General features: G+C 38.9%; 1 protein-coding gene and 1 long non-coding RNA gene across 2 annotated transcripts in view; one reads left to right on the top strand and one right to left on the bottom strand.

Annotated features, from left to right (window-relative positions):
* LOC119062663 (uncharacterized) overlaps positions 1 to 12,468 on the top strand; it is a 103,022-nt gene that overhangs the window by 22,553 nt on the left and 68,001 nt on the right. The gene's annotated exons all lie outside the window — the stretch shown is intronic.
* ANKFN1 (ankyrin repeat and fibronectin type III domain containing 1) overlaps positions 1 to 12,468 on the bottom strand; it is a 129,582-nt gene that overhangs the window by 55,585 nt on the left and 61,529 nt on the right. The window contains exons 6-7 of the mRNA XM_037163740.2: positions 10,640 to 10,730; positions 5,217 to 5,324 (exon numbers count right to left, since the gene is read on the bottom strand). Of these exons, the coding sequence (XP_037019635.2) occupies positions 5,217 to 5,324; positions 10,640 to 10,730 (199 nt within the window). The remainder of the gene's footprint in view (positions 1 to 5,216; positions 5,325 to 10,639; positions 10,731 to 12,468) is intronic.

Here is a 12,468-nt window from a genome sequence, read left to right as displayed (position 1 = left end):
GAGGTTAAAAAGAAAACTTAAACCTTTGAGGGTAGAAAGTAATAGGTTTTGTGTAAAATTTCTGGAATCAGACTTCCCAGTACTGAAAGCTAGAAGGTAATGAAGCAATGTTGCTTTTGAAGTCTGAAAGAAAATTATTTCAATGGAGAATTCAATACTTATCCAAACCCTTAAATAAATGTTAAGTGGAATAACCTTTTAGACATTCAAAGTATTCCAAAGGTAGCTCCCAGGTATCATTTTAAGAAGCTACTGGAGGAAACACTCCACCAAATGAGTGACTAACCCAAGAAAAAAGAAGGCACGATAAAGAAGAAGAAATCTAATATTGGAGAGTGGCAAGAAGGGTCCTCAACGTGGTGGCGAAAGGAGATCTTAGGGTGACAGCTGTGCACCACACACGGGCAGCCAGCAGCCAGTCTAGAGCGGAGGTCGGAGGGCTCCACGAACGGGCTCTTTAAGAAGATGCAGTTGAAACAGTTCTGATGTCATCTGATTGTGTTGAGAGAAAATTGGTACAGCTGGAGAATAGCTTGCACATTAAGTAGTTATAACCACATAGAAAAATAAGAAAACAACAAAAGATGATTTTTAACTACAGGGAATACAAAAAGTTGTCCAGGAAAGAAAAATAATCATAGACTTTCCATGATCATTATGGTCATAACATAAGCAACAAATAATTGATTTTGCTAAAATTTTATTTTACCTTCTTAGGAGGGTAAGAGAACAGGAATTATATGTACATGTAAGAGGGTAGAGGAATAAAAAAGGGAGAAATCATCATCTTCCTTAGTGAGATAATGCCTATAATGGAAAAACATCCAGAATTTGCAATGAAAACATGGTATATAGAGATATAGAGAAAATATCAAAAGAACTGAGCCTTTGGGATATAGAAAATAGAGAATGGGAGAAATTACTTTTTTAAAATAACAAAGCTTGCCCTAGCTGGTGTGTACGGGTCTGTGAGCCAAAGGGTCACCGGTTTGATTCCCAGTCTAGGGCACATGCCTGGGTTGCAGGCCAGGTCCCCAGTATGGGCCACATGAGAGGCAACCACACACACATTGATGTTTCTCTCCCTCTCTTTCTCCTTCCATTCCCCTCTCTAAAAATAAATAAAATCTTAAAGAAAAAAAGCAGGTTATAAATGGTAAACGGCTGTTGAGCCAATTTAAAAAAAATAACAAAGCTTTTTAAAGGGCTTTACTTATTTTAAGCCATTTAATCCTTAAACAGTGGCTGACAGGTACATTTTATAAATAAGCAAAGTGAGGTATAGAGAGGGTAGAAAGCTTGCTTAAGGTCACACAGCTAGTAAATATCCAGCCTGGATTTGAACCCAGGTAGTCTAGCTTTAGAATAATCACATATAATGTAAGTAAAAATGAAGACCAAACCAAACAAACTGGACATAAAGAAAAGAGAGAAAAATGAGAAATGTTGCTACCATTTGGGAACGGGGTCCATGCAAATGTTAAATATTCCAGGTGTCCTTCATTTTGGGTACAGGGTAGACTTGCATTTCTTGTAGCCTTTGTGGTTGGGTGGGGCCATGTGACCATTTCTGGCCAATGACTTTGAGTGTAAGTAATGCACATAAAGTCTTCCCCATATATTAGACCTTGAAGAGTTTCTTTTCCCTTTTCCGTGGATACTGGCAAATGTTTCTAGAAAGAGGATGATGGCAACACAGAAGGCAGCTCAGACGACCAATGGTAGACATACAGCATGTGTGAGAAATACATATTTTGGGGGTCGTTTGATTATTGCAGCATGATATAGCCCATTTGACTGATATAAGATCTAAACTCACATTTCTCTTAAGAACTGTGGCTTCTGTTCTGTCTGTGTTTGGTTATGGGCTCTTGATCATTTATTAGTTTTCTGGACTCTAAATATAGTACGTCTTTAGCTTTTAAGTGCTTGGAGCAGCCGGAGTTCATTTCATTCATACTGGTATGTCACTCCTGACACATAGTAGGCAGTGTTGTAATTAATGTTTGCCACTTGAAAAATTGGATGATTTAAATTCACTCCTGTAGGGTATTGCTGTGGTGAACACAATTAGTTTCTTTATGATTCATTATGTATGTCAGGGCATAAACCTTATGGATAAAAAAGGCTGCTCAACATCTCTATTGACTTTCCATCCCAGTACTGAACATGCAGATTAACTGTGGCCAGTTCTTTAGCCAAAACACAGAAATTAATGTGGTTTTGGTACCTCCCATGTAGGGGTTGATAGGAAAAGGGATGTTACATTATTGCTTCTGCATTTTGAATGAGCTGTGTATTTATTTGAGTACTCCAGCCTCATTATAATGGAGTCAGTGATTACACTTTGATTCTAGGATATTTCAGTAAAGTGCTGATGATGGAGAGCACCTCTTTATCTGGAAGAATATGGAAGAAAATCAAATGAGAATTTGCAAAGTGCCTATACTATGTCAGTTGGGTTTAATCCATTATCTAATTTAATCCTCATAACGAACCCTGATAGATATTACCATGTTGTTTTTTTTTAATAGGGACGCTGTGGCTCAGAGAGGGTAAACACTTTTCTCCAGGATACACAGCTAGTAAAGTGGTAGAACTGGGATTTAAAATAATTATTTTTATAATTATAAAATTTGTAAAGGTTTATTCCTTCAATAAGCCATATAGTATCTCAATGTAATTGAGTATTTTAAATAACAGTTGTCCAGTATTCTGTATGCAATACCTAATTATAATTTATTTATCATTTTAGAAGTAGAGAGACTTATGTTAAATTATCTTAGAATCATTTGTTTTTTGGTGTGAGTTCACTTCTTTTATCCTGGCCTATATTATTGGTTAGCATCTCCCACAGTTTGTGCCTTGGAACACTAATTGTCTGAAAAAGGTTTTACAATGGCCAAATAAGTCTGGAAACTGCTTGTTTAACCAAATTCAAAGTGTCTCTTTATTAAAATCTTTAATACTTTAATGTTTATTTTGTATTTCCAAAGGAGGAATGTATAATGCAACATTTTCTAAACTTACTTGATCAGAGACTTTTTTCAGCTGTGCATCCTGTAAGACCACTGTTCTTTGGAACACACTTTGTGTGCTGTTTAACTGTCCAGAGCATATGTCTTTTTTAAAAAAAAAAGATTTTATTTATTTCTAGAGAGAGGGGAAGGGAGGGAGAAAGAGAGGAAAAAAGATACCAATGTGTGGTTGCCTCTCACACACCCCCAACTGGCAAATTGGCCCGCAATCTAAGCATGTGCCCTGACTGGGAGTTGAACTGGTGATCCTTTGGTTCTCAGGCCAGCACTCAATCCACTGAGTCATACCATCCAGGGCCAGAGCATATTTCAATATAAAAAATAATCCTCCTTTTTGAGAAGTGCTGCCGTATATCTTAATCTTTCCTGATATTGTGTGTATATTTACGTAGATGCATGCACAGATAAAAGTTGATGGAAACCATAGAAATAATTGTGCTCTCTAGACAATCATCTCTTGATCATTGGATAGTAATTTAATAGAAAAGGGAAGGGCATTTAAGTCCTTAGATAATACAAAAACTATTCCCTCACTCTTGAGTAGTTTTAGCTTTCCCCCTCTGATAAAGACTAAGTAAAATGTGGGTTTTGAATTGCAAAGAATTATCTATCCAGTTGCTTTATTACTCTTGCCTGCCATACAGGAACCAATGGGCAGGGGGATGATGAAGAGGCAGGAAAGGAGAAAGGCAATGGTGTAAAAAATCTGTGGTTGAAACTAAGAGATGCTAGCGGAGTTTTAAGTAGATGTTAAAATTATCATATTTAGCATTAGCAAAAAGTTGTTTCCAATTGCTATATAACTATGACAATAAAGTCCTTTGAAAATTTTGACTATAGCTAGAAGTGGAGACATACTGTTCTTCTAAATAATGCCTGGTCTGGTTAAATGGACCCTGGAAAACTGGGAATTGAGTGCACTGTGCATAGTGTGGAATGTTGAAGGTCCTGGTCTGGATAAAGTTTTCCTAGAGATTTGGGGAAGAAATCCCCCTTGGGTTTCCTTCTCAAGCTTCTTCCATGCATATTTACCTCTCCTAATGAACCATTCACTAGAAGAATATTATTATTTTTTTTGTAAACACTTGTCCACATTTCTAGCTATAGCCAAAATTTCTGGAGGGTTTTGTTGTCATAGTTTTATAGTAATCAGGAACAACTTTTTGCTAATGCTGAGTATGATAGATATATTTATACCTAGTCAAAACACAGCTAGCATCTCTTTAAGTTTCAACCATAGGTTTGTTAACCTTGCTGGTCCAGCAGTGCCCTGTATCTAGAGAGTGCAGTGTGGTTGGCGATCTGATGGGTGAAGGAGCATGGAAAATGAAAACTTTATGGAGGCTTTAATTCTCCAAATAAAACTAAGTGCCTGTTCCACGAATCATTACACAAATCAGAAACCTGACCTGTCCCATTTGAACAGCCCAAGTAGAAGAGAAGCTTTCAAAAGCTCAGATTTTCTGGGTGTAGTTGGCTAGGTCTGTAGAAGGTATGCTCCATTTAAGCAGTAATACAGGGGAAGATTAAAATTCAGGGTGAGATTAAAGTCCAGGGCCTAGTCCTGATGTAAGGATGGGAGATAAAAATGAGTTATGGCAAGAAGACTGGACTTGGAAACAGAAAACCTAGCTTGGTATCTTGATTCTGTCTCTTCCTAGTATTGCGACCTTTGTCCAGCCACTGAGCTTCAATAACTGCCAAAATGATGGTGGAGAGAGGTATTGGATGTGAAATTGCACGTAAACTTTATTATAAGTATACACAAAGGTTTACTATTATTGTTGCTGTTACAAATGGTTGAGCTTCCCCAGGGATGCCCACAAAATTTTCCTTGGAGTTGAAACTTTTTAGGGTAAATATCGCAAAGACCCAGCACATTGAAGAGTTTTGTGAAGGGACAGTTCAAAGGGAAAGGGACTAATGGCAGCTGCTGTTTCTTTTGTGCTTCTTTTCAAACTGTTCTGTAAAGAGAGTGAGAGAGAAAGGGAGAAAGGAGAGAAAGACTCTTCTGAAGGGTTAAAGCAAGATAGTGCTGTAAAGTGATTCCAGATGTACAAATATTAATATCTCTCTCTGTCTGATGAATGAGAAGGTATGACCCAGTTAGGAAACTGCTAAAATTACCGGCGCCACCGAGACCTCAGTCGATGGCCCAGTGCAGATTTTTATCCTTACCCCGGCAACTATAATGCTGATGAAGGGCTCGGACCTGCTGCAGCAGACCTTCCAAAACTTCATTCTGTCCCTTGTGTCTGGGCTCTCTGTCGTCATAGTCTTTCCAGTCTATTGAACAAAAGAAACAAACAGAGTGAAATTTTAAAGCAGGGGAGGCCTCTCCCCTGCCCTGCCTCAGGAGCTGAGTTTTGTCCTTACTACCCACAGACTCTGTGGGTAAGCACCCAGCACTCACGCAGCTAGCAAGCAGTGCCAAGGGTTTGGAAGCTGCCATTGTTCAGGGCCCTGTGCAAAACAGTAATTGTGGTTGGTTTCTTGTCTTGGGCAGTTTTAGGGTAAGAGAAAATGGTAATGGAAAACCAAAAGAAAATGGGGAATTTGGGAGTCCAACTTCCCCTCCCCCAGCTCCTTATTCTCCTTGTCAGCACCCAGGGTCCTAATCAGTCCCCTGCCACCTCTCCACTCAGCACCCCGAGTCTCAGATGGATTTCCACAGTAGGAAAGAAAAGGGTGGGAATGTGCAGACTAGATGAAATCCACAGTCCCAATGCTTTTATTGTAGGTTTCACACTTTTGGCCAAATTGACATTTCTTTCCAAGGAAAGAGCCCATGTCAGATGCCAAGAAATGGAAATCTACATTCTGCTCTAATGAATGTCTGCTTGGTTAGCTGGCACAGCAGCTCCTGCACACGCTCCGAGCCACCAACCACCCTGTCTGCTCAGTCTCTAAATATACAGTATTAGCTTACATGGCAAATTTAAATTGCAATACCCACTGAGATTTTTCTCCCCTTCTATTTTCATTCCACTTGGCAATAATGATATCAAGAGTAATAACCCATATGGGACTAATGTCAAGACTGTAATTGTGCTGTCTCCAACTCTGGATTTTTTTTTAGCAGGTCAGTCATTCATTTCAGAGTCCATCCTTTCTTCCCTCTACTTTATTTCTCCTAGTTTTACGTTCTGAACCTTTCAAAAGCAACAACTGAAGGCACTTCTTAGTTAAAATGCTTTTCCTAAAAATGCTAGACATTTTTTTTCTACAAAAATCCATTTGTTCATGAGTGTATTAGAACTTAAATTCTAGTTGCATGATTTTCAAATTCCTGCTTCCCAGATTTATTTTAAAATACGGAATCTTCCTTATTTAGATGGCATGACAGTTTAAGTTAGGCAAAAGTCTCCTACACTGGTCCATCCAAGGCCAAGGAGTACAACACAGAAAGAGCACACCCAGGTCCTGGAGGCAGATAAACTTGGGTGTGAATCCTTGCTTTTCCCATTCGTACCTTAGTGACTATAAGTAAGGCAAGTTACACAACAGGGTCTCTACCCCGTATGGAATATGAGAAAGGAACATAGTGTCTACCTTGCAGTATTTTTGTGAGGGTTAAATGAGAGGACTATTAGGCATCCAGCACAATGTTAACGTGGAAGGCATTGTGTAAGTAATAACTTAAAAGAAGGGTATTCACTGGTGGGAAGTTAACTTTCTGAGTGGCGAGTATGGAAACATCATTTCTTATCCTATCAGTGATTCCCTATGAAGAAGGGGGCCTCAGACATTTTCTCAACCTTCCTCCTTCACTCCCTCCCTGTGCACCCTCCTTCATTTTACCTCTCAGAAGACAGAGACCCTGAGATACCTATTCCTCTCCTTTGTTGCTCAGCTTGTTAGTGGCATGGCCAGGACTCTCACATAGTATTATGACCTTCCCTATTGTGCTCATTTCCTTACAACACGGACGTGTTTGTTTTTTCTTTTGGGAAGGAGGGTCAGAGCTTAGTTGGCGTCTGTGTGGTGTGGGTTAGTTGTGGTCAACTCTGGAGACAGGGAATTGGCATAAGTGCCTTCTGTAGACTCTGTTTTTTGCGGGCAGGAATAGTGACTTAATTTCTCTTTGCCTCAGTTTTGTTCACTGTAAAGTTGAGTTTTTGAATCTCTTTTTAGGTTATCTGAGGTTCCAAAGAAATAATGTAAGTAAAGCACCATTCTGGGTACCTAGGAGACACTCACTATGTTGGTGCGGCACTGTGACTAGCAGTATGATGGTGTTCAGGGAGGGTGGACTAGGAAAGGGCTCCTATTGGGAAATTCAGAAACGTTAGAGGAAATGAACTCCAAGTAGCCCTTGGACCATCTCTAGTGTTTCTGATGCCTGGGCACAATGAGCATGAACATTGTTCTCATGGATTCCCAAAGGCCCTAGTTGGATAAATATATCTGAGGTACTCTTGGTAAGATGAGCAGCAGTGTTTGCTTGAGTAAGATTCCTGGGTGGCTGAATTACTACCTGGCCGTGAACATGCTAATACATTCTAATGAGTCTTAATACCACTGTCGGTGCAAGAGAGGATGAAGTGGACCTGGCTCTTTCAGCTGAGCTCTATTACATCAGAGGCGAGCTCAGGCTGATGACTTTATGATACATTAGAAAATTGCTAATGCTAAATTGCAGCCTGAGTGAATGCTGGACACGATGCCAAGGTTTTTGGAAAGAATGAGTTTTTCTCATAGATGTTTGGAAGGTTCTGACGACGACATAAAATAGGAGACTTTAGGGATGAGGGAGAAAATTGAAAATATATTAAGAAATCAGGAACCTGACAGGAATAAACTTAGTGTGGTAGGAAAAGAGCAGACGGTGCCATGTAACACAGTTCACTGTTCTGGTAATGAGACACTTTGGTTGCAACACAATGCAGAGCTTACATTCACTGGCGATATCAGGGCTTTCCTGATCGTAACTCAGACAAGCCTGTCTGGGTCCTTTTCTCTTATTATGTACCATACTATATAACACAAGTCTATAAAAACACATTAAGGCCTTTTGTAAAAATGTAAAAAAAAAGTTTTTATAGCTTACTGGAACATATTACCCAATTTCCAATTACTCTGTCATGTTAGAATACATTGTCTTCTAGTAAATATTTGAATACTGATATATGTTACATCACAATGTCATACTCTGTTTATAAATAGAACCAGAGTGTTTTTATATTGTTCTTTCCAAGTGATACGGCATGTCTGCACCAACTATAACAACATGTTTGCATTTCAGTTCTTTGCCAGGTACCCCACTAATCCATTGTGCTGTTATAGAAACCGTCATTTTGCTATGTTAATTATCAACTAATAAGTGACTCTCCCCAGTCTTGCACAATGGTTCTTGTCATTTTGGAGAGAGCTCTTCAAATGGGCTGTGAGGTAGACTGTCTGAATAGAATTTGTTTATCGAACCAGAACATCTGATGTTTATAAGTAAATGCATCCATATGCAGATCAGAATTTGCATGGGTGTGCATTTGGAGTGGATTTCCCACTGTCCTACCACTGCGTAAGCCGAGGTCAGGTTTTTTTTTTCTTTTCTGTCTCTTCTGTCCCTCTATCTCCAGTAATACATACCCGTTTTCTTTTCTTCCTGGAAAGAGACTTGTTCCTTTAGTATCTTTTTCTTGTAATATTCCCACTGTGTTTTTCTGACAAGTCTTCAATAAGAAAGATGTCTAAATAAGACTGGAATAATTAAATCACTAAATGCTAGGCCATTCAGGAGCCACAGAGATCTCTGGTATCAGTGGTCCAAGGCTCTGAATGACCTGGTTTAGCTCTCTGAACCCGCTACAGGTCAGGGGCAGGTATGGTTAGCTGACTCTTTGCTTGTCTGCCTGATAGTGGGGCACTGGTTACCCCAGGTCTAGATAGCAGGTCTTGAGCAGTGTGGCCTTGAATCCTGGCTTAGCCACATACCAGAATTGTAACCCTGGACAAGGCAACATCCTCTCTGAATCCCAATTTCCTTATTATTAGAAGAGGAGGAGAGTTTAGACCTGACTTCAGTGCTGACTAGTTTGGTGGTATTGGTCGGCCTCTGTATATATATGTGCCTCCATGTTAATAGTTCTCTCATCAGTAAAATGGGTCTAAGAATGAAATTCACCTCAGTAGGTTTGTTATGAAGATTAAATGAGTCAATCCATGAAAAGTTCTTAGATTGATGTGTAGCATTTAGTAAGTCTTGTAAATGTTAGCTCTGATGTTGAAAGTGATGTCGATGGTGATCCTGCTGCTTATCCACAAGGTGGGAACAGTGGTGGCTGGCTGTTGTGTGGGTTCAGTGAGACGCTGCCTGACTGTGAAAGCCCACAATACGCCACCGATTTGTGATTGGTACTGGGTAAAGGGTTGTTACAACACTTGAAAAATGCATAAATATAAAAAAGGAAACTCAGAACCCAATATCTACTATTAAATTTGGACAGTTATATGCAGACATGTCTATCTAATTATAGTCAAACTCACAGTTTAAATGCTATATAAAAAATTCGTGTTTTTTACATAAAGCTTATATTGTATGAATTTCTTTTACACAATGAATGGTTTTTTAAAATACCATTTTTAGTGGTACATTTTGTTCTATAGTATAGATGCTATATCATACCTTATTTAACCATTAAGTTAATATTGAATATTTGTTCTTTTCACCACACATATTTCACTGTATTGCTGTACTGCATTTCTTTGTCCATAATTGTTTGTCTGCATCTGTTTTTTTAGGTTCGATTCCTCAGTGTGTAATTATGGGATAGAAAGAAATGAATGTTATTACGGTAGTTGACATAGATGGCAAGTTGTATTCCAAAAAGGATGTAGCAGTTTGCACTCACAGGAAGCATATTATGCCACTTTTAACCATCACATTAGTGAAGATCTAAAAATAACTACAATACAACTTAGAGCAATAGGTTCATTATGCAGGAAAAAAAGCCTATTATGGTGTATTTAGAAATTTTTTTCTGGTCAATTAAATTTTTCTGGTTAATAGAGAGTTACCAGATATACTAGGGCATAAATTATTAATCTTCAAATAATTAAAAGAGGCTTTTGCTGGAATTTTCAGACACCACTGCAGATATTATAGGCTCTATTTATGGCAGAGTGCCTGTTAGTAAGAGAGCTTTTCTTCTGACAGAATGGAAGATTTGCTAGGTTCCCATTGAGGAATGGGTGATAAGAGCTAAAGTAGACTGTATGTCCTCTGGGCCAGCCAGTCCCTCTATGTCATGTGACTACATCCCCATGAAAGCCCTGTGGAAGGGTAAGATCAGACCCATTCGACAGAGGTTGAATTGAGACTCAGAGTGTTTAAGTAACTTTTGAAGGCCACACAGCTAATAAAAGGTATAATGGGTATCAAATTGGATCTTGCTGGTTACAAATTCTCTCTCCTTTCATTCCACCAAATTGTCTCCCAGGGGAACACTTCTGCAGAGGAATCATTCATTCTGTGGCCTAGATGCTACCCTGAGTTAGTCCCGAGCAGTAGGGAGAGGGAATGAATGGCAATGGCTTCCCAAGGATGGAGTTGGAGCTGGAACCTGTTGCCAGGCTTGAGGAAGTTCACAGCCACCACCTACTAGAAGGAGAGGCACATGCTGGTGTCGTGGTCTGAGCAGGTCCCCATCCTTTCATGTTATAAGCCGAGACTTGAACAAAATACTGTTGGCCCTGCAAAGTATTGAAATAGAGAGAAGAACGCATTGGGAATTTCATTTAGTCAGTTTTACCCTTGAAGTAGGTTCCTGTGTCTGATAAAGTCATTTATCCCTTGGGAACGAACTACCCCACCACCCATACTTTAGCTTTCCAGCTTTTCTTGACTATTATGTTTATGATAGTACAGTTTTGGGATGTCCATTTTGGTTTCTTTGTGTTTTCTTTTTTCTATTTTATTAAAAAATAGAACATTATAATTTCTTCTTCTGGCCCCTCCCAAACACATATACACCAATTTTTAAAGTCATAGTTCTATAAGGTTTGCCAAGAAGAGCAGTTTTTCACCCTCACCTCTTTGTTCTTATCTGTCCCTCCCCATAGACAACCACCATCACCATTTTAGATGATCAACTTACTTTATAAAATTAACACATTATAATGAACATCTTTTCAGATGAAAGGCCTGCTTCATTCTTTTAGAGGCTGCATAGTACAGCCTTACTGTGGGGCAAGTACAGTCATTTATTTAACCAGTCCCTCACCGGTGCACATTTACATGGTCTCACACTGTAGGCCACAACACATAATGCTGCAGTCAACATTCTTTACTCAGCTATTGAACCTTATAAAAATGAATTCTTTGATGGTACTTTTGTTTTAAAACTGTTATTCAAACAATGGCTTATAGTCTGTACTGTCTTATGGCACAATGAATCAGGGAGTTATTTTTGTTTGCTTATAATCTTTTAAAATGTTTTGCACATTCCCCCCCCCCTCAGTGAACCTAAAGGGGTATTTTAGAAGCCAACATCTGATGAAACATTGCTTGCAAGAACTGTAAAGTGGTGTTTCAAGTTAAAAAAAATAGCAGTCTTTGTAGAGCTTTTCCTAGAGGTGTAATAATATTGGCCTTACCATATTACAAAGTTAAAATTTTGTTAACATTAAAAATGGGCTTCTCTGTAGCTCGAGGTTATGGAGATTCTATAGAAGTGTAAATCTACTTCTAGGCTTTTACGTGATTGAGATACTGTCTTCGTTGTTCTCATTCGACGACCGAGTGGAAAAACTTAATTCCTATAAAAATTAGTTCAAATATTAGAGAAACTCTCTACGGAGAGTTTTCCATTTTTATCACCATATCACTTTTTCTTTTCAAGCACTGGAAACTCCCTGGGGCTCTCTTATGGCCCTCTTCCATCACGTGAGCTACAGGGTTGGGGATCAGTCTTCTGCCGATAGCATCTCTGGGGGCCACCCACTCTGGGGTTTGTTTGTTCTGGTAATCCACAGCTTTGGCCTCTGGTGGAGATGTGTGATTAGAACTAAAAGTCAAGATTCTGTGGTGGTGACCCAGCCACCAAGAATTCTATTAGAATAAGCTGGTTCAAACTTGGACAGATGCCGAATGTGGCTTTTTTCATGCTGGGTTTCAGGGTTATACTTTACATGTAACTGTTTTAATGAACTAACCTTTTAGAAAAACAATAACAACAACAAAATCCCCCCTCTACCTTTCACATGTGAGGGTCCTAAGATATCATTTGAATTGGGCCTCAAAATATACAGGTTGATTTAAGTTTACTTAAAAATGTTTTTTTTTTGTCATAAAAAAAAGATTTTGATGATCCAGTTTTGTTGCATTTTAATTGTTTGAGGAAATATATATAGGGTTTGTTTCAGTCTGAACTGACTTGTCCCGTGTTTTCTATTTTGCATGTTGTATGCTTATATGGTTTATAGTTCTAGA

Source organism: Artibeus jamaicensis, unplaced genomic scaffold (genome assembly GCF_021234435.1).
Source record: "Artibeus jamaicensis isolate MK-2021 breed Jamaican fruit bat unplaced genomic scaffold, CSHL_Jam_final contig_1998, whole genome shotgun sequence".
NCBI lineage: Eukaryota > Metazoa > Chordata > Mammalia > Chiroptera > Phyllostomidae > Artibeus > Artibeus jamaicensis.
Note: the sequence above shows the minus strand (reverse complement) of the source record. Positions and strands in the feature narration are given on the sequence as shown.